This window comes from Pleurodeles waltl, chromosome 5 (assembly GCF_031143425.1).
Source record: "Pleurodeles waltl isolate 20211129_DDA chromosome 5, aPleWal1.hap1.20221129, whole genome shotgun sequence".
In the NCBI taxonomy this organism is placed as follows: Eukaryota; Metazoa; Chordata; class Amphibia; order Caudata; family Salamandridae; genus Pleurodeles; species Pleurodeles waltl.
In genome coordinates, this window is record NC_090444.1 from 1,182,685,737 (window position 1) to 1,182,711,810 (window position 26,074).

The 26,074-nt window shown below is 41.9% G+C and overlaps 1 protein-coding gene across 1 annotated transcript in view; it reads right to left on the minus strand.

Annotated features, from left to right (window-relative positions):
• Positions 1-26,074, minus strand: part of PREP (prolyl endopeptidase) — a 574,937-nt gene that overhangs the window by 202,827 nt on the left and 346,036 nt on the right. The window contains exon 10 of the mRNA XM_069235420.1: positions 2,901-3,004. Within this exon, the coding sequence (XP_069091521.1) occupies positions 2,901-3,004 (104 nt within the window). The remainder of the gene's footprint in view (positions 1-2,900; positions 3,005-26,074) is intronic.

Genomic DNA, 26,074 nt, shown 5'->3' on the forward strand with positions numbered 1-26,074 from the left:
CATTAAACTGCCGAAGGCTAAAAGTAAATCTTACAGTACTTTGAGGAAATCTAAAGATAAGGTGGCTGCTTTTACGAAACAAGGCACTTGGTGACTTCTGCTGCCGAAAATCCGGCTATGAAGGTTCACCTGTGAGCCACATTAGTCTCTAAAATAACAAAAACAAAGGCTGTTCTGTTCATTAGAAATCCAATAGGAAGCTAATAAATTTGTAAAATGCTGTTTTCATATATTTATTGGATCCCCTTATAAGCATTAATTGTTGAATAAAACAAGTGAAGCATTCTCATTTGGTGTTACACTGTTAAAATCAATAATCATATACCATGAATACAGCTTTTCTAGCAGTATGGTCTATACTATATTGCATAATTTGACAATAAAGATGTATTTGCGGCTGCAGTGTTTGTAATGTTAACCCTTTCATCCTGATCGAGTCACTTCATGGTTTTTCAATGCACTGCAGTGTAGTGTCTAGATCATATCATTTAGTCATCTCTCCAGCACAGACAGACAAAATGGCTTCCAGGTAATACCCAAGTGATAATCGTAACACACAATGGGGAGGGTATCCTGCAGCTACAAGCTGATGAGGGAGATCCGTCACCTACCTTCTGATGTAAGTAATTTATCTCATTGTGCAATGCCTACAACAAGAATTGCAAATTGAATAGTGTGGAATCGGTTAACAAAAGGATCATTTCAATGTGTTGTGCCTATTAGACGAATCTTGTTTCCCAACAGAATGGTAGGGGAGTATTACAACAAGGTAAGAGATTTTACAAGAAGAAAATAAACTTTGCTTTTAAAGTTTTACATTTCTGACAGGGGCTCAAAGCTAGAATTACCCACATTACACACACATGCCTTTAGTTGTCCACTGAATTACGTAGCAACAGTAACAACCCATTAGTTCAAGGTAACCCTCTTAGGGCCAAAGCTTTATATGTGACAGTTAGTTAGGCAGAGTGCTTTGTGGACATACCTTCATATTCTCTTAAATATCGGGAGGGAAGATAGTCCTCATAAAAACAGAGGCAGGCATCCAAACTAAAAAAGAATCATTTGCTGAAAAGTTTGTTATCCACGGAGCCAAAAGTAGAGGAGGACGCTGACCACACACAACCAATTATAAGATATTTAGATATGAACTTTTAATAACACGTTCCATAATGCTTTCAATCGCATTGAGACAAGTGGGTGGAATTGTCTCTCTTCTAAATCGATCTGACTTTCATCCTTCAACATGAAAATTCCACTGACAGACTGCATTTGCTCTGACTACGCAATGTTACAGATTTGTTTTTGAAAAAAAAAACAAATTAAAAAACGGATCACAGCCTTGAGAGGTGCTGTCATATACGTGATCCTAAAACACAGATGATCGCAAGAAAAGACGTCCTGGGGCAGGATACAGGGTGTGGTGTGTGGTTAATATCCACTGGACTGCGGTTCCAAATTCAGTGCCTCAATGTGAACCAGCGCATACAGCTCTGCAGTATTCCTGATATACTGATGCAGAGCCAAAATATCTTTTTTTAGGTAAGAAGGAAATTCTGCAACCTTTCGTGGATTGTTATGTACAATTTGGCCACCATTTCATGGGATGGGGCGAAAAGACTCAAGAAATAAGGATGTGGTCAAGAAGTAAAATGAGAAGGGGGTTGACAGTGCTCCTACCTTCTAAACAACTACAAAAGATGATTGATTATAGCCTAAGCAATTACTTCCAAGGTGGATGAATGCATTACATTTATTTTGTTTGAATCTGTTTTATTGCATTTTGTTTAAACACGGTTTGCTACATTATAGTATTTGCACTGTTACAGCGGAGTAATACACATATAGTGAAGCTTGCAGTTCTTGGTATATCATAGTATACAGTATGCATGTCAGATTCTTGTTCAGTGTAGCATGATACCATGTGTTACGAGGGTCTAAATGGACAAAATTCGGAACGAGATCACAAAAGCACAGGATTCCGGGTAAATCACTTACAGAGTGTGCATATATAGCTACATGACCAGAATTAGCGAGGTTGCACTATGACAGACATTTTAAACATTTTATAATGAAAGTGTGAAAAACACCTATTTGAACTGGAAATGGAGGAACTAAAAAGAGGAAGGACAAAACTGGAAAAGTAGGCAGTTGGACCACAAAGTCAGTGTTGTACATTTCCAGGAGACTAGTGATTGCTCATCTACCAGAACAGCAGAAGTATTACTAAGTGCATCGCTGGAACGTGGTGAGAAGCACACGGGGGGAATCATTGGAGTGTACGTTGTGTGCCCGATGACATGGGTGATGGTGGGGACCCCATCATGTCTGCAGCATTTCACGGTGACAGCGTACCTAGGTGCACGGGTGTTGCAAGTATGGCCGTGTGTAGGTCTGCCAGTATTGTGTCCTGGTTGGTGGCTACTGGGCATTTGCGAAGTCCAGACTATCTTCACAATAAAGGGCAATACCCTCTTTCTGCGCCCAGACCAACATAGGTAGCAGCCAAGATTCGTAGCATGGTGGGTCAGGTAATTGGCACCTACGGGTAATGAGTCTCCTAGCTAGCATAAGGTCCAGGTCTAGAAATCGGGATGTAACTATGTTTTTTGTCTCTGCGGAAGATTCTCAGTATACATGCCTCCCAGGTGAATGGTAGGGTCCAGCTCACGCAGTGATACAGTCAGTGGATCACTGTGTTCCAATAGTGGTGTAACCGTGGACATGTCATTAACACGTGCAGGAGGTCTACATTTATCAAGAAACAGCACAGGCATTCAGTGTCAGTATGATTGAAATATCTATTAATTTTAGCAAGGGTAAGTTAGGCCCTTTGAGTGATGTAGAATTGTATCAATCGAAACCGTGTGGATGCACGCATTTCACATGCGCATTATTACCTGCACTGTCTGGTAATCGGAAGGCTCAAATCCTTTCACAGTAACCTCTCGGAAAACAGTTGGCTCAAATTCCTCGGTGGTCAGATCACAGTGATAAATAATACCTAGGAAAGAAGGCAGGTTCAGCAACTTAGTACACATGCATCATTAAAAGGAGACTGGTTCAGAAGGCGTGACAGCTCAAAATAAATGACAACCTTACCCTAGCAGGGTTAGAAAGCAACCTTGAGTATGTCTGTAAGATTAATAATTCACAGAGACTTGTTCACTGAATAAAAGATGGAGCCCTTTGTGGAGAAAGCACATTGACAGCTTCACAAAGGGAGTCCTGTAAATTAAGAAGGGCCACTATACAACTTAACGGGATTGTGTGTCAGGGACCTACTTTGCATTTAGGAGCAGCACATAGGTGTGCATGTGGTGTGGTATAGCAGTAGAACTACTTGATACTCTCAGTCTGAAGAGCTGAATTACGAGAAGTCAAGCGACTGAAATAAATTTACCCTGCATGCTGCTCCTGCAGAATCTTCATGGAAACAACATCAAAAGAGAATCCTTCACTATGGAAAGGAACCATTCACTCATGATCAAACAGTGCAAAAAAAATCCTTTTGCCTTGCCTTTGCCCTTTCCCTTGTCAATACAAACCAAGCGTTCAAATTAACAGCATGTTTTAATGGAGAAGATATTTCCTCATGATAGAGTAACTTCCTAGTGTCCCAATGATCAGTCATGGATTCTACATTCCCACAGTCCGGTAGCAGGCGTGTCAGATGAGCATGAATTGTTAAAAACACACTAAGCCCATATTCGTATTCTCAGATATTCATGGAATTTCAGAAAACATACATTTTTATCAATGCAGACCATCAATGTTTGAAAAAGACAGATACCCTCCATACTGGGTACAGACATCTCGAAACATTAATTCAACTGTAAAGCTATCTCAAAACCTGGAATATGCACAACCAATGTGAAAATAGATGAAAATAGATCATGTTTTTCCCATTTAATTATTGAGAACTACCAACCAACTAAATGTGACAGATCTATTGTACGGTAAAGATGTAATCAATATTTTCATATTAATGGTAAAAGATAAGAAGGTTACTGACCGTTAAATATATTTCACATGTTGCTAAGTTATTTCTACACACAGTGGAACAATCCAAGAACACATTGTTATTACAAAAATGCAACATATTTTTCGTTCATCACACTATTACAGCTACCATTTTCTTAAGATCACAAGACACTGATGGGTAACAGGATGAAGTGAAGTACCACGTTTGTTATATTGTCCAGGAGACAGAAGACAGATCCTCTCCCTTAACAGCCAAACTGGAAGATAGGAAGGTTACATGTGAATTTACACTGAGACCTCCACAATGGACAAAGACCAGGAACGAAATCTTCCAGTGCAGTATCTTTTGTTTGCAGAATGTGTCACGATTTCACATTGATTACTTGGACTAAGTTTACCCACTCAGTACCCATGCATCATTTAAACAACTCATGACCTACTCAAGAAGACACTCTAAACCTTATTTTGCGATACTATCTTTTTCTGGAGGCTTTAATAACTGACTCCGGGCATCCGTTCACGTCTAATTTCTGTTTTTTCTGACACAGTGCTACAAATTATTTGAATATCCAACAGATTCCACTGGTGCTGATGATGTTCACAAGGGTCTCAACTTGTCTTTATCCTACTTACTTGGACTGATCCCTAAAAGAGGCCAATTTGTAGGGAACAAAATATTCATTGGTTGTTTTGGGTCTTTAGAAGTACCAAATTGATGCTAAAGCACTAAAGGTGTTGAAATAAAGAAAATATGTTTCAGATTTGTTTTTCATGATACCATTTGTCAAACACTTATGCTCTAATTATGCCGAACTAAACGCATGCAATTTAATTCTGGACGTGCTGACCTTCTATTCTAAGTTTGGTATGGTCAATGCTGTGGGCATACATCTGGGAATTTAACATCCCAGCTACACAAGGAGATTACCCTGTATGAAATATAGCCTTTTATAGCTTCGCATGCCATTAAAAAACGAGCACCTACAGTTATCAACTTACAAATTGGGATAAGTTGGAGTGCACAAAGATCTGCCACAGCAACTCTGTAATTGGATTTAAGCAATGAATTACTTCACGAGAGAACGCCTGATGACATTCCAACGGAGGATGTGCAGGGGAAAGACTGTCAGGATCCCACTGGATAGAACGACTGATCCTTCTGGAGTGATGCTGATTTTTTCAAAGTCCCTTGAAATGAAGAGAGCTGGGGCAAAATATCATTGTGGGTGCATAGAGGAACCTCGTTATGTATAGGAACCTCAGAGAACACTTCAGCATGACAACGGTGCAGCGACTGGTATCTACGTCAATCAATGATGCACAATTATAACTTTTTAAGTGCACATGGGTTGCAAATGCCTCTGTGTCTGATCACAATGGAATCAATGCTCCAACTCACTGCCAGCTAATTGAGTGTACCTGCAATGTGTAGGGCTAGAAGGAAGAGATCATAGTAAAGAACCCAGTTCAACCCATGGCAAGCAAATTTATAGTGAGGAAGTAAAATCTTGCTTCTTGATAGAGAAGAGATCTGATATTGTGGATGTCTCATGACCCCAATCGACCTGACCCTGGGCTGCTAAAAAAAAAACAAAAAAAAACATTTGGCGGTTAGGAAGATCACTTTCGACTCTGACAGGTTAAGTCCGAAAGCCCACATCTGGGAAGGTCCCCTTAGTGGGCATCATATCATGGCTCTGATATGTTTCTTTGTTATTGTGACTTAAGAAAGGACCCTCACCAACAGCTTTGAAGTATAGGCTCATTATCTCAGAGATGGCATCAGAGTTGAGGCGAATGCACAGGCATATTTTGAACTGTGTTATGAGCTGTCTCAAGAAGGTCCCCTATGAACTAAGTCATTCGTGGGAAGTTCACAATGAGCCTAATATTTCAATGGATCAGGAACTTTGGACAGGTTGAAAGTTGAAAGCTCCCTGGATGATGCCTTTGGATGGCACTCATTAAAGCAGGGTGAACTAGGTACTTTCTGGACAGAGGAAACAAAGGTCCCTGAAGGGGGAAATGCAAATCTCAACTACCTGATAACTAGTGAATAACCACAAGTGGATTCGTTTTACTAGCAAAAAATACATTTTTATTCAATTGTTCATCATTATAATCATTAAAATAAGAACTCATTAAGCTAAATTATTTTGTATATCTGAAAATGAACTGGTGTTCCCAAACAACGCAATGGTGCAGTGGAAGTTAAATAGGTGAGTAAAAAGTGAGCTAGTGCTATGCAATATATACATAAAATAGTGACTATACAGGATGCATAGATGATTGATATACAATCTAACATGGAGTTGGGGCTCCTAAATCACATGAATACATTACACTATTAACATGTCAATGTTTCAACCCTCCAAGGTTATTTGTACAGGGTCATCAACGGGATGAAGGATGGGAAACACCAATTAAATAGTACTCATGTAGTGAATGTCAATTGGTACATTCCAAAAATGGATCCCCTGATCATACAACAGTGGACTGATTTCCAAATCAAATTTATGTAACCCCGTTAAAAAATGTATGAACTCTGTGGAGATTTTGCATAAGGGGTCCGTAAACCATGAAACATGTACCAATCACAGCCTTCTGTGCTGTTAATGCTGACCCCCCTATGGTACACCGGACTTTCTGTTGATATTTATCGATTTCCTAAGGATTGTGGACTATTATAGACCCTAAAACAGAACTAACTACTCTACAACACCAATGGAGAAACTCAAACAAAAAAATCAACAAAAAATAACTTGCAAGGTCACAACAGAACACACAATTCATGCTTCAAGATTGCAAAATGACCTCACCACTCATAAGGGTCTCCAATGTAGAACACCCTCCAAAAGAACTACATTCGATGCTCTTGGAATTCCACAACTACCAAAATACCACAATCACAATTCTGCAATGCCACCACTAAAAAGCTTGCTTTCAAAACACTGGGAGACTATCTCAGGAGTAAGACAAATCAACATCCATTCTTCAAAGAATACGACAAGCACAACAAATGATGAAATCAATCAATCAATCAAGGAATTTGTAAAGCGCACTACTCACCCCTGAGGGTCTCAAGGTGCTGAGGTTGGTGTGTGTGTGTGGGGGGAGGGGGGGGGGGGAAGGGGAGTTTGCTGCTACTGCTCAAACAGCCAGGTCTTGAGAAGCCTCCTGAAGGTAAGGATGTCTTTGGTCTGACGCAGGTGGGTGGGAAGAGTGTTCCATGTCTCGGCTGCGAGGTGAGAGAACGATCTGCTGCCAGTTGTAGTTCTGCAGATGCGTGGGACGGTTGCGTGATTGGCAGAGCGGAGTTGCCGGGTCGGGGTGTAGAAGGAGAGCCATCTGTTGAGGTATTATTGTCTGGTGTTGTGCAGTGCTTAGTGAGCATGGGTGAGAAGTTTGAAGGTGATTCTCTTGTTGACAGGGAGCCAGGGCAGGTATCTCAGATGGCCTGTGATTTGGCAGTGGCGGGGGATGTCCAGGATGAGGCATGCAGAGGCGTTCTGGATGCACTGAAGCCTCTTTTGTATTTTGGCTGTGGTTCCTGCGTAGAGGACATTGCCGTAGTCCAGTTTGCTGCTTACGAGGGCTTGGGTGACTGTTCTTCTGGTTTCGGTGGGGATCCATTTGTAGATATTTCGGAGCATGCAAAGGGTGCTGAATCAGGAGGAGATGGCGTTGACTTGCTGGGTCTTGGATAATGAGGAGTCCAAGATGAATCCTAGGTTGCGTGCGTGGAACGAAATGAGACAACAATTTCTGGCTCTCTGTAACACCCTGCCCCAATCACATATGTGCAAAGATATCTTCCTCACCACATCAGCAACCAGAATCTTAGGTAATAATTCCCTAGACTCTGGGAAGCGCCCCTCCAATCCCAAGACCTCCTTTGTCAGTCTTCTAATCATAAAAAGAACCTTGATCCATCAGGCCCATCCAAATACAGACCCTTCTCCAGGGCCCATTCCTAGAAAAAGTAACTGAAAAATCTGACATCATTCAGATTGTCAACTTCATGGAAGGGCACAACCTACTCATTAAACAGGTTTCTGCCAAGGAAGATACACTGAATCCACCTTGATATTTATCTGGAATAACTGAAATGGATAGAGCACAGAAATAAAGTGACAGCACTACTACTGCTGGACCGATCAGTTACTTCTGACACTATTCACCATCAGAATCTACTACTGACCCTAGAATGCATATGAGGAAGTATCCAAACAGGATCTCCTCCAGTCTCCGAGGCAGGGAATATATTGCCTTAATACTCCCATATACTTAAACTCTTTTCTTTAAACACTGTGAAGTTCTCAAAGGCTCAATCATCTTTTCACTCCTGTTCAACCTATACATAACTCCTTCACCAGACTTGATCTGCTCCTTCAACCAACATTGCTACTCTGACACCAACCACACAGATACACCTAAAATGAATACTTCTGAGGACTTAGCATCATCAAGTCTAGACAACTGGCTCCTTGCCACTGATAAATGGTTGACAGCCATCTTAAAACAGACTCCTACAAAACCCTGCTTTGTGGACAAGGGAAAAACTACAAACCTACCATCATCTGGCCCAAGGAACTATAGACTCCACTGTGTTCGTCAAAGCAAGTACAAAGCTTTGATATAAGTAAAGGTTTCACCTTATCCCTGATCTCTCAATTTAACAGTCACTGGACTGTGGTGATATTTGTGTTTTGACCACTGAGTCCACGTTGCACAGAGCCTAGCAGCACACCGTCACATTAGAGACTACTAACTTCATTTTTCCTATTGACTCCATTTTAGCATTAGATACCGCCACGTTAAAAGCTGCAAGTATTTTTCTATTGTGCTCATGTTTTTATTCTGCGTGTTTGTGTGTTCTTTCTAACCAAGGGCTTAGGCTGATAAGAATGTACTACGACGGCAGGGAACGGTTTTGTTTTGATAGAGGGCACCTTGGTATTTTGGCCAACTCCTGACGTGTTCTTTTCAAGCCTGACCTAAAGTAACCAGCATTTTTTTAATAATAAACTTATGCAGTGGGAGGGAGTTTCTAGAATTCTCCTCTCTTGTTTGTTCAAAGTATAAGAGGCCGAGACCAGATAGACAGGGAGTGACTCAGATCTTGGACATGCTCAGTTAGCTGAGGTGTGTCATCCTCCTTGTGAGGATAATTGATCTCTTTCTCCTCAATCGATTTTGGGATCTGGCGATCTATTGCTGATTAGGAGCGAGGTGAAGCAGATTTGCCCTTGCCTCATGGTGATGCATTTTTGAATTCATTATTTGCTTTGCATTGTAATATAGATACATATATTTGCTGTGTATATTGCAGTGGAGAATCATTTGTACATGTTTTCATTTCATTTCGGTGACCTCTGTACTTTCAGCATGCTAATCTACTTTATGAACCTAGGGAAGTGGATTAATAAATGTCTTCTTTAGACTAAGAAGCGCATTCCAGAGATTTTTGTCAGTGCATGAGTGTTTCAGCTCGGTCATTAGTGAAGCAAAACTTGGACGTGCCTCCTACACAATGAAAACACTCCAAGGCATTTTCCAACACCTAGGAAACATGAAGAAACTACCTGTCAAGTCCAGAATATGCATTTGTACCTAGGGTTACTATTCTGCCTGCTCCGAAAATCACAAAGCATACAAAAATACTACAGAAAGACCACTCCTAAATCTTCATTCACAGAACCACATTACACCGGTGATTCAAGCACTGTGTTGGCTACCTATCTCCAGATCCTCTACCTTCAAGGCTCTGTGCTTTGTTCACACAGCCATTCAAGACAAATACCCATTATTCTTGCAAGCTAAGACAACATCCTGCTCCAGACTAGCCCATTGCCTGTCAAATTGTTCCTACAAGAAGAAGAGCATTGGTAGAATATTGTTTTAATTTCAGGAGGTAAAACTACAGAATTTGCTGTTAACAGATATAAGGCGACCATTATAAGTTCAGGAAGAATGTAAAGATTTTACTTTTTCTTAACTAAGAATACAGAACTAGCCTTTTTGCTTGGTTCCACGAACAATGAAAATTGAAGATACAAGAACAACTCAAACGTTCAGGTTCTCCAGTTAGGAAATGTATCCCCGGCTGTACGTTTCTCTTGAGTAGGTCACACACAGCAGTATATCCTAGCAGCCTGTAACAAGTACATATCATATAAGGCACTTCTCTCTGTGTCTATATCTAAACTTCATCGCTTTTGAACTAATGTTAGATTAATACGAAAGTGAAATGTATGCAAGGGATAAAGAACACTGCTGTCTGTTGTCCCTGGGATGGACAATTTTAAAGCATTTATGAACTCCCTGATCAAATCATGTACAATTGCTGTACACAGATCATTTTCTGAGCTGCTCTTTTGTTGACCTGATGGACTCTAGGGGTCCATTTATGTGGGATAACCATAACAAGTACGACAAACCTTACCAAACTAACAAACAAATCTTTGTGCTGAAGGAACCCATAGAGCTTCTTCTATTGCTACCAATAACCAGCACATCCCTGTGTGACACCCCTTTATAGCGCTGGACTTGTACCTAAAGAACTTCACTTCTACTATGACTGCACTTCTCCTCTGTAGACCTATCAGGTCTTTCTCATTGCTCCTGGATCAACCCTAAAGATCATTTACAATGGTTGACTGTATATAGTCCAACCCTATGTGTGCCTCCCCTATCTCTCTAAGGACCATATGTAGAAGATTTGTCACAACTGCTGTAACCAGTTCACGGAGCGTCGCTCTGCTGTCACCCTTATTTGATTCTATAGGGAGCTGTAGAATAATTTAGAATTATCAATTAATGTAACTGGTGCAATCTCTTACTCCTCTTCCAGCCAATAAACTATTAAGTGCTACAGCCCAAAACAAGATGAAAGCATCACTGCTGTCACTCAAGCACTGTAGTGTACCAAAACATTTCCCTAAGATCACACTCAGTTCAACACCAGTCCAACAAAGCACTTCTACAAGGTGCAGCATGCTACCCATCTGCTAATGCGTGCTGGTGTCTTGTCAGTGCTGTTAAGCGCTTTACAAATGCAACTTCCCTTACAATTTCAATCTATAAACACTTGTGAAAGATGCACTGTGAGCACATATAAAAATAATAGTGTTATCAGCATACTGCATTATGTTTTGAAATATCATTATTAGTTTAATGTAATGCAATACAATCACACATTTAGCTCTATTCTATTCTTGATGTTTTGTATAGCGCACAGGCTATACCCCAAAAGGCCCCCTGGTGCTGAGACAAACACCTGTGAGATCAGCACAGAATTATCTTGGGCCTAAAACAAATGGGTTTTTAATTGTTTCCTAAAAGAAGTTTCTTGCTGTACTTGTCTTAGTTTGGGAGGAAGACTATTCCACAGCTTAGCAGGGAGGAAGGCAAATGACCGACCACCGCACCTATCTTTCCCTATTTTAGGAACGCTCAGCATGAGGAATTCTCTGATTGCAGTGGTCTTTTAAGTACACAGGGGTGCGGCATTTTCCAGATCAGAAGGGGGCCTTTTCCCTGCCTGGCTCAGTGGGTCCTCCATAAAGTTTTAAAATGGATCCTTTTCTGCACCGGTAACCAATGTAAGGCTGTCAATGCTGGTGCTGCATACAGACATTTGGGGGATCTTAAAAAGCGCACATGCTGAAGCATTTTGAATAACCTGTATCCTCTTAAGGATGTATTGAGGACTTCCTAGAAACAAGGAATTCTCATAATCATGGCGATAGTTAACCAGTTCTTGGATAACAATCCTCCTTGATGTGGGAGGCAGCCATTGTATGATCTTCCTTAACCCCTTAGCTGCTGGGCCTTTTCCCCCCCCAGTGCTGAGCCCTTTTTTGGCTATTTGGGGTAGTTCGCGCTTAGGGCTTCATAACTTTTTGTCCACATAAGCTAACCACGCCAAATTTGCGTCCTTTTTTTCCAACATCCTAGGGATTCTAATGGTACCCAGAGTTGGTGGTTTCCCCTGGAGGAGACCAAGAAAATAGCCAAAATACAGTGAAAATTTTGTTTTTCAAAAAAAAAAATGGGAAAAAAGGGCTGCCGAAGAAGGCTTGTGGTTTTTTCCCTGAAAATGCCATCAACAAAGGGTTTCTGGTGCTGAAATCACTATCTTCCCACCTTTCAGGAACGGACAGACTTGAATCAGAAAACCACATTTTTCAACACAAATTTGGCATTTTACTGGGACATACCCCATTTCTACTATATTTGGTGCTTTCAGCCTCCTTCCAGTTAGTGACAGGAATGGGTGTGAAACCAATGGTCGTGACCCGCACCAGGGAGGGTGTGTGGGCGTCGGCCAGTGGCCGACGCCCGCACTCAACAGGTTAATATGCGTAGCAGCCCAAAGTAGTTCACAGACAGCTCTTGAGCTTCGGTCGCCAATGTATGATCTTTCTTAATATGCTCAGCAGCCCAAAGTTACAGACAGCTTTTTAGCTATGCAACCTAAAGCCCAGGCTTTTTACAGCCATAGATAGAATTGGTCGCTCTCCAAGACACTGGGGCCATGCCAGTTCTTTCCAGCGAGATATACTATTACCAACAATCAGCACTTCTGCCTTCTCCCTGCTGAGTTTAAGATTGCTAGCTGGCATCCACTTAGTGACTTCTTTAAGACAGATTTGCAGGCTTATTGATATACAATTAGTTTCAGGTGTAAGTGCTAGAATTAACTGAGTATTGTCAGCACAGGAAATAAGATCAATGTCATGCACCTGTACAATTTTTGACAGAAGAAAATATACTTTGAAAAGAGTTGGGCTCGAGGAGGAGCCCTGTGGGACTTCGCATTCAATAGAGTATGTGGCTAAAAGAAAGGGCTCATCCCGAACCAGGAAACTCCTGTTATTTAGAAAGGCCTTGATCCATTTGAGTGCAGGGCCTGTGATACCCGCATCTCCAATCTCTGGATTAAGATACAATGAGAAACAGGGTCGAAAGCTGCACTGAGATCAAGCATGATCATGATCGTTGAACAACCCCGGTCCAACATACCATGGAGCTTCTCAGTGGCCACTAACAATGCCATCACAGTGCTGTTCTGCGGTCTAAAGCCCAACTGAGTGGGGTTAAGGACGGATTGATTTTCAAGAAAGTTAGAGACAGGCTTTTTGACATGCTTCTCGAAACTTTTACTGGCAATTGGGAGTAATGAAAATGGTCTATAATTCTCAACCTTTAAGGGGTCGGCTTCTTAAGCAAAGGTTTGACTATAGCATGCTTCCACGCCAGGGGAACACTACTGCAAGCCAAAGACTTATTTAAAATCTTCTATAAGATAGGCAAAATAATATCACCAGCCATCAATAGAACATCTGATGGCGCTGGATGTAATGGCGAGCCAGATTCTATAGATTTTAGAATGGTAGTAATATCACCTATCATTAAAGATGGAAAGGCAGTGAGTTGGGCTGTAGTTGCTAATACTGTGGAGTTTGTGCACGGAGAAAACTGCTTCAGAAGGTAGTCTAGGATATTTCTTACTATGCCTGTAAAAGCAGTAGCAAACATATTGCACTGCTGAGTGGAAGGTGGAGGAGTTACCAGGTGGGTGGGTATAATCATAAGAGTGTTTACTAGCCTATATAACTCTTTTGACAAGTTACTGGCCATTTCAATTTTGGTACTGAAATAGGTGACCCTGGCCTGTCTTATATAGCTTGATGGTATTTATTTTTTTGATCAATTGCCTATAGATTGTTTTTTTGACCGGGTCATACCTCTTCCTCCAGATTCTTTCAATTTTCTTAGGTTCCTTCGTGAGCGCCACTAACTCTAGGTTATACCATGGAGCCTGTCCCTCTCTCCATTTTGGGGACAAGGATTTCACAGGAATAAGCGGGTCAAGGGACTCTGATAGCGAGTTTTCAAAATGGGTGTACATACTTTCTATATCGCCCTCCTCCATAGGAGTGGTTTCATTTAACACAGTTCGCCATGTTTTACTGTCTAATTTTCTCCACGGCCTTCTAATCTTTAGTTTAATTTAGTTCATGGCCCAACCTTAGTCCAATCAATATAATGCATTATAGCCTTATTTCATGGTTATCGTAAGGTTTGTCCTGGAATTACAGAAATAAAAGGGATTTACTATAGATAGCATATGTGCACCATTTCTAAAATGAAAAGACTAATAAACGGTTTCTAACCTGCTGTGTTCGTTGATGGTTGAAATACGTGAATTCGGGGAAACCTGTAACCAGCTTAAAAGAGAAGCCAGCTTTTTCCAGTGCAACTAATTAATTATTTATTTTTAGTCAGTTGCAATATGCACATTCCAGTTGCTTCGCACCCAATAAAATGTACAGTATTCCGATCAAATACTTATTTTGAAAAGTTAGATTTACTTAAAAAAGACCGTGATGCCAGAGACAAATTTGCCTGTAGGTATTACACTCTGCTCCCCATGCCGATCATGGCCACAAACACATTCCCAGCATGCCTCGAAAGCGGCCTGAAAGTTGATTGCTGTGAACGTGCTGTGAAAATCCGAGGCCAGATCCGAGGAGCTGGGAAGACGAAATCTGCTTTTTGGAATTAAACTCCAACCCCCACGACGCACCCGTCAGGAAATAAATTGCCAGCAAGCCTTTGGCTTGCCGCGGCATGACTGTGTAGCACGACCATAAACCCATGAAGAAAGAGAAGGGGGAAGACGGATGTGGCAGAGAGAACTCCTGCATGCGCATCTTCAGAGTTCTTTTTGTCGAATTGTTGTGTGTAGGGTAGTTTTTAAACTTCCTTGCTTCATTGTTTTAACTTTCATTAACACAGTAGTGCATATACACGACACGAAAATGTAAGTGGTCCATAAACTGGCCACAAATATGCCAGTTCAAAAATTTTTAGAACCAATGTTTTTTAGCCATGCTGTACAGTATGGCTATTAAAAACAAGCATTTGCAATGCAATAGGTTTTGCATTTATTTGAGTTGGAGCTATTTGGATTGTAAATGTACAACTGGACTTCTTTTACCACATTAATTGGTGAACCCTGCTGCATATTTTGGTCCTTTCTGCCACAAAATTCCAATGGCCCTGCATATAACTAAAAGGCTAGTAAGTCTACTGGAATATTTTTTCAAACAAGGCCCTTAAAACACTACTCCCAGGTGCAAATCAAAAGTTCCAGCCACAAGAGAGCTTACAAATACACTGAATGGTGGGATGGGTTATTATTTTGGGGTTCCCACTAACCTAGTGTGGGGACCCAGAGACAGAAAGAGCACATTGTGGTGAACACATTTTGAAGGTGGCCCCATTGTCCTAGGACCACCATAGGCTGAGTTAAAGCGAAAATATTTTGTAAAAGGTATGCCCTACAAAGCGTTATGGGACGAGTTTCTGAGTACCGCGGATACCGTAGTTTGTTGACTTTAATGCTCAGAATAGCCCCTGGAGGTAACCACAATAAAAATAGAATTTCTAAGAAACATAGTCATGTAACCCCTAGAGGGCATAACCACATGAAAACAGAATGGCAGAAAAGAATGCAGTGCAAGCATATATTTAGCCCCTAGAGGGCGTAGTGCATTACACATTGTCAGGTCTGGCAGGCCTACTGCAATGATATTACAAAGACCCTTAAAACCTTAACTACTCTCAGCTGTAAAACAAAAGTTAGAGCCATGAGACAGCTTAAAAAGACACTGAAAGGTGGGAGGGGTTATTATTTTGGGGTCCTCACTAACCTAGTGTGGGGACCCAAAGATGACCTAGACCGAAAGAGCGTGTCGTATTGAACGTTTTTGTGGTAGTCCCATTGTCCCAGGCCCACCACCTGCTGAGTTATGGGCACATTTTTTTTGTAAAAGACTGCTTGCAAAGCATTATGGAGGTGAGTTTCCCAAGTTTTTACGTAAAGCATTTATCAATTACAAGTGTCTTTGTAAAAGCTATGGAGTGTGAAGGGGAGAGATAAAAATAAATGACCCTGATTAGGCAACAGTGTGAACAATGTGACCAACGCTTCAATACCACCGATGGAGTCCGCGCTGTGGTTCTGCACTGTTCGCTCTGTGAGGGCCATGGCCGCCATGGGGCACAAAGGGGAGACACAGAAAAAATAAATAGTTCTACCACGCTAAAGTATATCAGCAATCGTGCAATAAACCACGTAACAGGGTCAGTTTGCAAGGCGGTAACAAAACTGCCCCAAGGCAGGACAAATGTAAAGCATTTACCAATGACGTCAATGGATTTTTGAAAGGCAAGTGGACGAACATGTGAAAGTGATGGGCGTGAGATGGCTGTGGTAAGAAGCCCACAGATTACTTACAAAAAGTCGAAAAGCGATTGGCCACTCGACCTAAAAAAGTGCAATGACACGGCCTCTGTGCCATTTCGTATACGCGAACATGCATGCACACACATACAATATTACATGGGTGTTTTTTACTCTTTTTATTTATTGATCAGAGATGGATCAGTAAACAAACAAAAAACAAAAAGAGGAGCATGAAAGTGCCTTTTTAAGATGCCGCGCAAAAGCACTTAAAAACAAATATGAAAAGGATGATTCGTTTTAGCAGGAATGGGTCGGGACATGGGCAGGAGAAGAGCAACGCAACGCAATGGGGAGAGATAGAAGCAACATAGCGTGCAGGAAGAGGAGCAACACCAACAAAAGAGCGCAACACCAGTAGAAATGGTGGGAGAGAGAAGCAACTAAGTGAGTGAGCGCAATGTGGGGAAGAAAAATACATGGGGGAAATAGCTGGAAAACACATGTACGCTCATTGAGTGCTTAAACAAAACAAAAAAAGTAGTTCCCTTAAAGCAAGCAGTGGAAGCACAGAAGCCAGCCAATCAACGAGATAGTAAAGAGGTTATATTCCACAGGAGAGACAAATACAAGATTGACAAGCTGGGACAGGAGTAAGAAACAGGCAAACAAGAGAGAACGTAAAGTCAACCAATGGTAAGCAACAAGAGGGTTGCAAGCCCTAGTATGTTCTTGGTAAGCCCACAATACAGGTTTTGCTGTCTGGTACACTTGACTTAAAAATTCAATATCTCCTAGTTCAAAACAACACAAGAAAAACTCTTCCTGATGCTGTCTTGTCCCGTGAAGTGGATCAGAAACAAATTAAGCATGGTCCTGCATGCAAAAAGGTTCAACCAAAGAACAATGTCCCACAAACTCTGACTTGGTTCCTAACCCTCTGACTTTTGAGGAAGGCCCCTAATTGACTACTGGAAGCTGTGGACCCTTGCATAAGCAATATGTATATATGGAACCTAAAAACAATACACAAAACTACTGAAATAATTACACATAGAACAATCCACAAATTATTAAATATTTTAAGTCACAGACAAAAAAAGAAAAGAAATTGGAGCATTTTAAAATGTGGTTTCAGTTCTAAAATACACTGCAAGATGCCAGACTCTAGCGTATTGCTTTGTCATTTTTGCTCCTAATGCATGTTTTCTTTTTGCTGGTGCAAAGTAGTGCTTTAATTCCACCAGTTCAGTACCAATCATTCATACTACTGTTTGCTGTACTTGACCTAATCTCATGCATCAAGCTGAGGATACCAACTTAATTTTTAGTCTAGAGTTTTGAATCTCTTCATATTTACACAGCGTTTTAACATTTTCAATTGTACATTCTGCATCTTCATGTATATGTACTTTATTAATGAGCTAGTATTATTTATTTTTCTAATCGGTTGGGGACCCACAGAGAAGGTGTTACGGACGCCAGATTTTGATCCTCTGCTCTCGATGATAACCACATGTAGCAGGATGACTCACCAGCAAACTTACATCTCTCATTTATGAAAAGACCACATAAATCACTTGCCCATAAGTTACCTGAAACTCCCATAACAACACAAGAGTTTAGGCCTCATCATGTATTTTTATGCAAGTTAGAAGTCTTAGAGGACTTGGGCTCATTCTCTGCAAGTAACAATAAGACAAAGGGCCTCTGCAAAACATCTTAGCCTTGGGATCATTTTGTATTCAAAGTAAAGTAATGAAAATGTCACTTACCCAGTGTACATCTGTTCGTGGCATTAGTCGCTGCAGATTCACATGTTTGGCACAGTCCGCTGCCTGGTGTTGGGCTCGGAGTATTACAAGTTGTTTTTCTTCGAAGAAGTCTTTTTTGGTCACGGGACCGAAGGACTCCTCCCTCTTCGGCTCCATTGCGCATGGGCGTCGACTCCATCTTAGATTGTTTTCCCCGCAGAGGGTGAGGATGGAGTTGTTTGGTATAAATAGTGCCCATGCAATGGAGTGAATATGTATGTACGTTAAGAGTTTATAATAATTATTTACAAATGTACAGATGTTTAAGATTTATGATCTACTTCTAAACGGCTACAGGCTTCCCGGGGAGGTGGGAGGGTACATGTGAATCTGCAGCGACTAATGCCACGAACAGATGTACACTGGGTAAGTGACATTTTCAGTTCGATGGCATATGTTGCTGCAGATACACATGTTTGGCATAGACTATAAAGCAGTTACCTCCCCTAAAAGCGGTGGTTTAGCCTGTAGGAGTTGAAGTAGTTTGGAATAATGTTCTTAGTACAGCTTGGCCCACTGTAGCTTGTTGTGCATTTAGTACGTCTACACAGTAGTGTTTAGTAAACGTATGAGGCGTAGACCAGGTTGCAGCCTTACATATTTCGCTCATAGGAATGTTTCCTAGAAAGGCCATTGTAGCACCTTTCTTTCTGGTTGAGTGTGCCTTTGGTGTAATAGGCAATTCTCTTTTGGCTTTAAGATAGCATGTTTGAATACATCTGACTATCCATCTAGCAATGCCTTGTTTAGAGATTGGATTTCCTATGTGTGGTTTTTGAAAAGCTATGAACAGTTGTTTTGTTTTCCTGATTAGCTTTGTTCTGTCAATGTAATACATTAGTGCTCTTTTGATGTCTAATGTATGTAGTGCCCTTTCAGCCACAGAATTTGGTTGTGGGAAGAACACTGGCAATTCTACTGTTTGATTTAAATGGAATGGTGAGATTACCTTTGGCAGAAATTTTGGATTTGTTCTTAGAACTATTTTATTGTTGTGTATTTGAATAAATGGTTCTTGTATCGTAAATGCCTGTATTTCACTTACTCTTCTGAGGGATGTGTTTGCAATGAGAAATGCGACCTTCCAGGTTAGATATTGCATTTCACAGGAATGCATGGGTTCGAAAGGTGGACCCATGAGTCTTGTTAAGACGATGTTAAGATTCCATTAAGGAACTGGTGGTGTTCTTGGTGGTATAATTCTTTTTAGCCCTTCCATGAATGCTTTAATAACTGGTATTCTAAATAGAGACGATGAATGAGTAGTTTGTAGGTAAGCAGATATTGCTGCGAGGTGTATTTTTATAGATGAAAAAGCGAGATTTGCTTTTTGCAAATGTAGTAAGTATCCTACTATGTCTTTAGTAGAGGCATGTAATGGTTGTATTTGATTGGCATGGCAGTAGTAAACAAATCTTTTCCACTTAGATGCATAGCAGTGTCTAGTGGAAGGTTTTCTAGCTTGTTTTATGACCTCCATGCATTCTTGTGTGAGGTCTAAGTGTCCGAATTCTAGGATTTCAGGAGCCAAATTGCCAGATTCAATGATGCTGGGTTTGGATGCCTGATCTGTTGTTTGTGTTGTGTTAACAGATCTGGCCTGTTGGGTAGTTTGACATGCGGTACTAGTGAAAGGTCTAGTAGAGTTGTATACCAAGGTTGTCTTGCCCATGTGGGTGCTATCAGTATGAGTTTGAGTTGGTTTTGACTCAACTTGTTTACTAGATATGGAAGGAGAGGGAGAGGGGGAAAAGCGTACGCAAATATCCCTGACCAACTCATCCATAGAGCATTGCCTTGTGATTTGCGGTGTGGGTACCTGGATGCGAAGTTTTGGCATTTTGAGTTTTCTTTTGTTGCGAACAAATCTATCTGGGGTGTTCCCCAAATTTGAAAGTACTTGTTCAGAACTTGGGGGTGAATTTCCCATTCGTGGACTTGTTGGTGGTCTCGCGAAAGGTTGTCTGCTAGTTGGTTTTGTATTCCTGGAATAAATTGTGCTATTAGGCGAATGTTGTTGTGAATCGCCCACTGCCAAATTTTTTGTGTTAGGAGGCACAATTGTGTTGAGTGTGTTCCTCCTTGTTTGTTTAAATAATACATTGTTGTCATGTTGTCTGTTTTGACAAGAATGTATTTGTGTGTTATTATGGGTTGGAAGGCTTTTAACGCTAGAAATACTGCTAACAGTTCTAGGTAATTGATATGAAATTTTGTTTCGTGTATATCCCATTGTCCTTGAATGCTGTGGTGATTGAGGTGTGCTCCCCACCCTGTCATGGAAGCATCTGTTGTTATAACGTATTGAGGCACTGGGTCCTGAAATGTCCGCCCTTTGTTTACATTTTTGCTGTTCCACCATAGAAGCGAGAGGTATGTTTGGCGGTCTACCAACACCAGATCTTGAAGTTGACCCTGTGCCTGTGACCATTGTGATGCTAGACACTGTTGTAAGGGTCGCATGTGTAGTCTTGCGTTTGGGACAATGGCTATGCATGATGACATCATGCCTAGAAGTTTTAGCACAAATTTTGCTTGTATCTTTTGGTTTGGAAACATAGCACTTATTACCTTGTGGAATGCCTGCACTCTTTGTGGACTTGGAGTGGCAATTCCTTTTGATGTGTTGATGGTTGCTCCTAGATATTGTTGTGTCTGACACGGTTCTAGGTGTGATTTTGTATAGTTGATGGAAAACCCCAGTTTGTGAAGGGTTTGTATGACAAATGTGGTGTCGTTTGCGCATTTTTTTACTGTGTTGGTCTTGATTAGCCAATCGTCTAGGTAAGGGAACACATGTATCTGTTGTCTCCTGATGTGTGCTGCTACTACTGCTAGACATTTTGTGAACACTCTTGGTGCAGTTGTTATTCCGAATGGCAACACCTTGAATTGGTAATGTATTCCTTTGAATACGAACCGTAGGTACTTTCTGTGAGAAGGGTGTATTGGTATATGAAAGTACGCATCCTTTAGGTCTAATGTGGTCATGTAATCTTGCTGTTTGAGCAGTGGAATGATGTCTTGTAGTGTGACCATGTGAAAATGGTCCGATATGATGTAGGTATTTAGTGTCCTGAGATCTAATATTGGTCTTAATGTTTTGTCTTTTTTTGGAATTAGAAAGTACAGGGAGTAAACTCCTGTGTTTTTTTGTTGTACTGGTACTAACTCTATTGCATCCTTTTGCAGTAGTGCTTGAACTTCTAGTCCTAAAAGTTCTAAATGTTGTGGTGACATTTTGCGTGTTTTGGGAGGGATGTTTGGTGGGAAGTTGTGGAATTCTATGCAATAGCCATGTTTGATTATTGCTAATACCCAATTGTCTGTTGTAATCTGTTGCCAAGATTGGTAGAATTGGCTTAGTCTTCCCCCCACTGGTGTTGAGTGAAGGGGTTGCGTGACTTGAAAGTCACTGTTTAGGTGGAGGTGTTTTTGGAGTCTGGAATCTTCCCCTACTCCTTGGGAATTGACCCCCCCTATATCCCCTGAAACCTCCCCTTTGGAAGGAACCCTGATATGGTGTGGTTCTTGTTTGTTGGCTGGTGGTGTCTGTGGGTTGGCCACGAAACCCCCCTCTAAATGGAGTTTTTCTGAAAGAGCCTCTGCTCTGCGGGGAGTAGAGTGCGCCCATGGCCTTGGCCGTGTCTGTGTCCTTTTTAAGTTTTTCAATGGCTGTATCCACTTCAGGTCCAAAAAGTTGTTTTTCGTTGAAGGGCATATTAAGGACAGCCTGCTGGATTTCAGGTTTGAAGCCTGAAGTGCGGAGCCAAGCGTGTCTCCTTATGGTGACAGCAGTGTTGACTGTTCTCGCTGCAGTATCGGCTGCGTCCAGTGAAGAGCGGATTTGATTGTTTGAGATCGTTTGTCCCTCTTCAACTATTTGCTGCGCCCTTTTTTGGTATTCTTGGGGAAGATGGTCTACGAGAAGTTGCATCTCATCCCAGTGAGCGCGGTCATATCTGGCCAGCAGCGCTTGAGAATTTGCGATGCGCCACTGGTTGGCTGCCTGTGATGCTACTCTTTTTCCTGCCGCATCAAATTTTCTGCTTTCTTTGTCCGGAGGTGGGGCGTCACCAGATGTATGGGAATTTGCTCTTTTGCGAGCTGCCCCTACTACTACGGAGTCAGGTGGTAACTGCGAAGTAATAAACACTGGATCTGTGGGTGGTGGTTTGTATTTTTTATCCACCCTTGGGGTGATGGCTCTTGATTTTACGGGCTCTTCAAAAATTTGTTTTGCGTGCCGTAACATCCCCGGTAGCATTGGGAGACATTGATATTGGCTATGTGTAGCCGAGAGGGTGTTAAATAAAAAATCATCCTCTATAGGATCTGAATGCAGTTGGACATTGTGGAATTCTGCAGCCCTAGCCACCAGTTGTGAGTATGAGGTACTGTCCTCTGGCGGTGACGGCTTTGTAGGGTATGAATCTGGATCATTGTCCGGCACTGGGGTGTCGTATAGGTCCCAAGCGTCTTGATCCTGATCATCTTGACTTATGGTAGTTTGCGCTGGTGAGTGCATTTGTGGCGGTGTTTGCGCCGGCGATGCCTGTTGTAGTGGAGAGGGCGGAGGCGTGACTTTTTTGACCACTTTGGCTTGTGGTTGTGCGTCATCCTTGAGGAGACTGATCCTTCTTTTCCTCATTATTGGGGGAAGGGTTGATATCTTCCCTGTGTCTTGCTGGATGTACAGTCTCTTTTGTGTGTAGTCTGATTCTACACTTTGGAGCTCTTGTCCAAATCTGTGCATCTGGCCACTTATTCCTTGTTCCTCTGAGTAGGATGAAGGTGTGGTATTTTTCGGCGCCGAGAGAGAATCTTTTTTCGGTTTCGGCACCGACAGAATTTTTGTTCCTTTCGGCATGGATTCTCGGTGCGATGTTTTTCGGTGCCGGTATGTTGTTTTTGTCTCTCGGAGCCGCTTTCTCGGCTCCGAGGTTGCTCCATGGCGGTCCCTCGACCGGAGTCGGGTGTCTTCGCTATGGGCGTGCCCTTTTTCGGCGCCTTCGACGGGTCGCCTGTTTTATGGGTCGAGCCATGGCCTGTTGGCAGTGGCGTCCCCTGGGCTTTCGTTTTGTCGATGGTTTTACTTTTCGACGTCTTACTCACAGTTTGTTGCTGTTGTTCGACATCGGAGTCTCCGGATTCTGATTCCGGAACCGAGAATGTTTCCTCTTCGTCGTCGAAACGTTGTTTTGTCGGCGTGGACGCCATTTGTAGACGCCTGGCTCTTCGGTCCCGGAGTGTTTTTCTGGACCGGAAGGCTCGACAGGCCTCACAGGTATCCTCCTTGTGCTCGGGGGACAAGCACAAGTTACAGACCAAGTGCTGATCTGTATAAGGATACTTACTGTGACATTTTGGGCAGAAACGGAACGGGGTCCGTTCCATCGGCTTCGATGTCGCACGCGGTCGGGCCGACCAGGCCCCGATGGGGGAATCGAAGCTACCCCAAAGTCTTCCGATGATCGGTGTCGATGTACCTAACTATCCCGATACCGAACGGAACAATACCGACGCTTTCTTCCGAGATTCTGACTAACTTTCCGAACCGAAACACGGAGCGAAAAGGAATACGTCCGAACCCGACAGCGGAAAAAAACAATCTAAGATGGAGTCGACGCCCATGCGCAATGGAGCCGAAGAGGGAGGAGTCCTTCGGTCCCGTGACCAAAAAAGACTTCTTCGAAGAAAAACAACTTGTAATACTCCGAGCCCAACACCAGGCAGCGGACTGTGCCAAACATGTGTATCTGCAGCAACATATGCCATCGAACTGTATGTTTCTTGTGTATTGGGAGTGGTAAAATGCAACCTTTTGGACCAGACACAAGACACCTAAATGGTACACATGGTTAAGTTATAGTGTAATGAACCTCAAAGTATGTTGTGTTTTGTGAGCAATGCATGAAAACTATACAATTTTTAATAGGATTCTAGTGGTTTAAAGTTAGCATTTTTTTTTTACTCAAAACTTATAACACTGTTATGAAGTTAATCAATTTATTCTTGATAACTGTGATGCCAATACAATTGGCAAAGGATAACCACTGGCAAAAGAGGCAATCAACATACATGCTATTGACAAATATATTTTAAACCTTCTCTCCCAGCTGTTGCGAAAAATATTCATAAAACCTGCCTATGGGCGTAGGCTTTACGAGTAAGGTCTTAGAAGGGGAGAGCAGTGACAGCCTTGATAAAGACCAATCCATAAAAGGGACTGTAAGGGGTGAAACGTATTGGCTGTTCACACCTAGTATGAATAAAATGCAGATCACTCTGCAAATACTATGGTTTCAATAAAAGGATAATAAAAGACAAGTGTATGTATGGAAGTGGATCTTTCCTCATACTGGATGTTTCAAACATCGATCTGGGGACTAAGAAAAGATAATTAACTAGAAAACCTGAGACTCAGGAAAATATATGAGCAAGGTCTGTTTGTGTCCGATAATGCCCCGAATTTCTCATTTATGAGGGAAGTAGGTGATCTGCCTTTTTTCGTGTCACCCCAGATTGTTTGTTTTTTTCTTTTGACTATTTTTTGCTGGCTTTAGAACTCTGTGCACTTTACCCCTGTGAACAAGGAGTAAAATGCCTGTGCACCACCTTTAAACATGGTTAAATTAGCTTATTCCCAATTGGCACATTCAACTTGTCTGTAAGACTTTAGTATAGAGCACAAAAAATGCACTCAGGGCTTGGAAGTTAAAAGTAACTGTGCACTGCAGCACCTATTGCACCATCCACAATAGTGCCAGTGCAGACATGGCTTCAGACCTACCCTTTGTAGTCTGACTGCAGCCATGTAAAACTTGCTGTTTGTCTGGTCAAAACATACCTTTTTGACAGACAAATACCTCATTTTTAAATTTTAGCAAGTCACCTCTATATAGGTCTTGACCCCACAAAGCAGGGTACATGGGTAGTGGGACATGTAGACCGTGACAAGGCCCAAAACTTTATTTGCATTGTAGCTGGTCTTGCTGTCCTATGTAGAAAAACAGAGTACAGATTAAAATAATAATGCTCTATCTCTTCAATAGGACTAGCTAGAAAATAATTAAACCACTGCTATTTAACAGTTATTAACAATCCAATTCAATGATGTAGTTGGTTTTCAATAAATATTAAGGATAAGTAGAAACTTTTAGAATGTTGCCTCTACCCTGCCTGGAGCTCCTGGAGACTAATATGCAAAAACTATCCACCAATTCTTAGCCTGCACATGGCCTGAATGAGGTGTAAAATTCCTCCCATCCTCTCAGGAACTACATAATAGGTTGAAACGAACGGGCAGGGATGATTCCTCTGAATTACGCAGAATATTCAGGGAGAGGGCTGTGGGCATCCTGTGTGGTGTGCACAACAATGTCAAATCGCACCTGATGGGTCTGCCTAAAACATATGTAAAACTTTACTGATCTTGAAAAAGAGCAAGCAAGATACAAGGACAATTCTTGTGTATTCTTATCTGGGTGCTCAGGACCCTGCTTTGTTTCACAAGACGTCTGTTTTCTGGTTTGTTGTGAACCCTGGACCTGCTTCAAACTGGATTTCAGTGTTAGATGTGGAAGGACAATAGTGGCTTTCCTATGACACTCCCACACACACCCCTAGCTCTCAGAGCCCAAGTTTAGTGTAGCTGAAGACTTTTGCCATCATGAACAACCAGGCACACAGACATTTGGGCCTGCCTGCAGTAAGGCGAACATGAACTACTGAAAAAGTGGGTAGGGTTGCCCCTGTGAACTTTTACCCCATTGGTTAGGGATTGCCCAGGAGTCACCCTCACCCACTAGCTGATGCCAGGGATAAATGTGACACTCCAAGTCACCATACTCAGAACACTTTCTGAACCTACAGAAAGTGACTTCTGGACCTGATGTCTGTGACATGAGAGGAGCTCTGAAGAACTGAACTGGCTCCTCCTTCTACCCAGGACAAAGAAGTAGACTCCAGGGTCAGTATTACAGATAGTACACAGGGGGTGCAACAGGCATGTGCACCC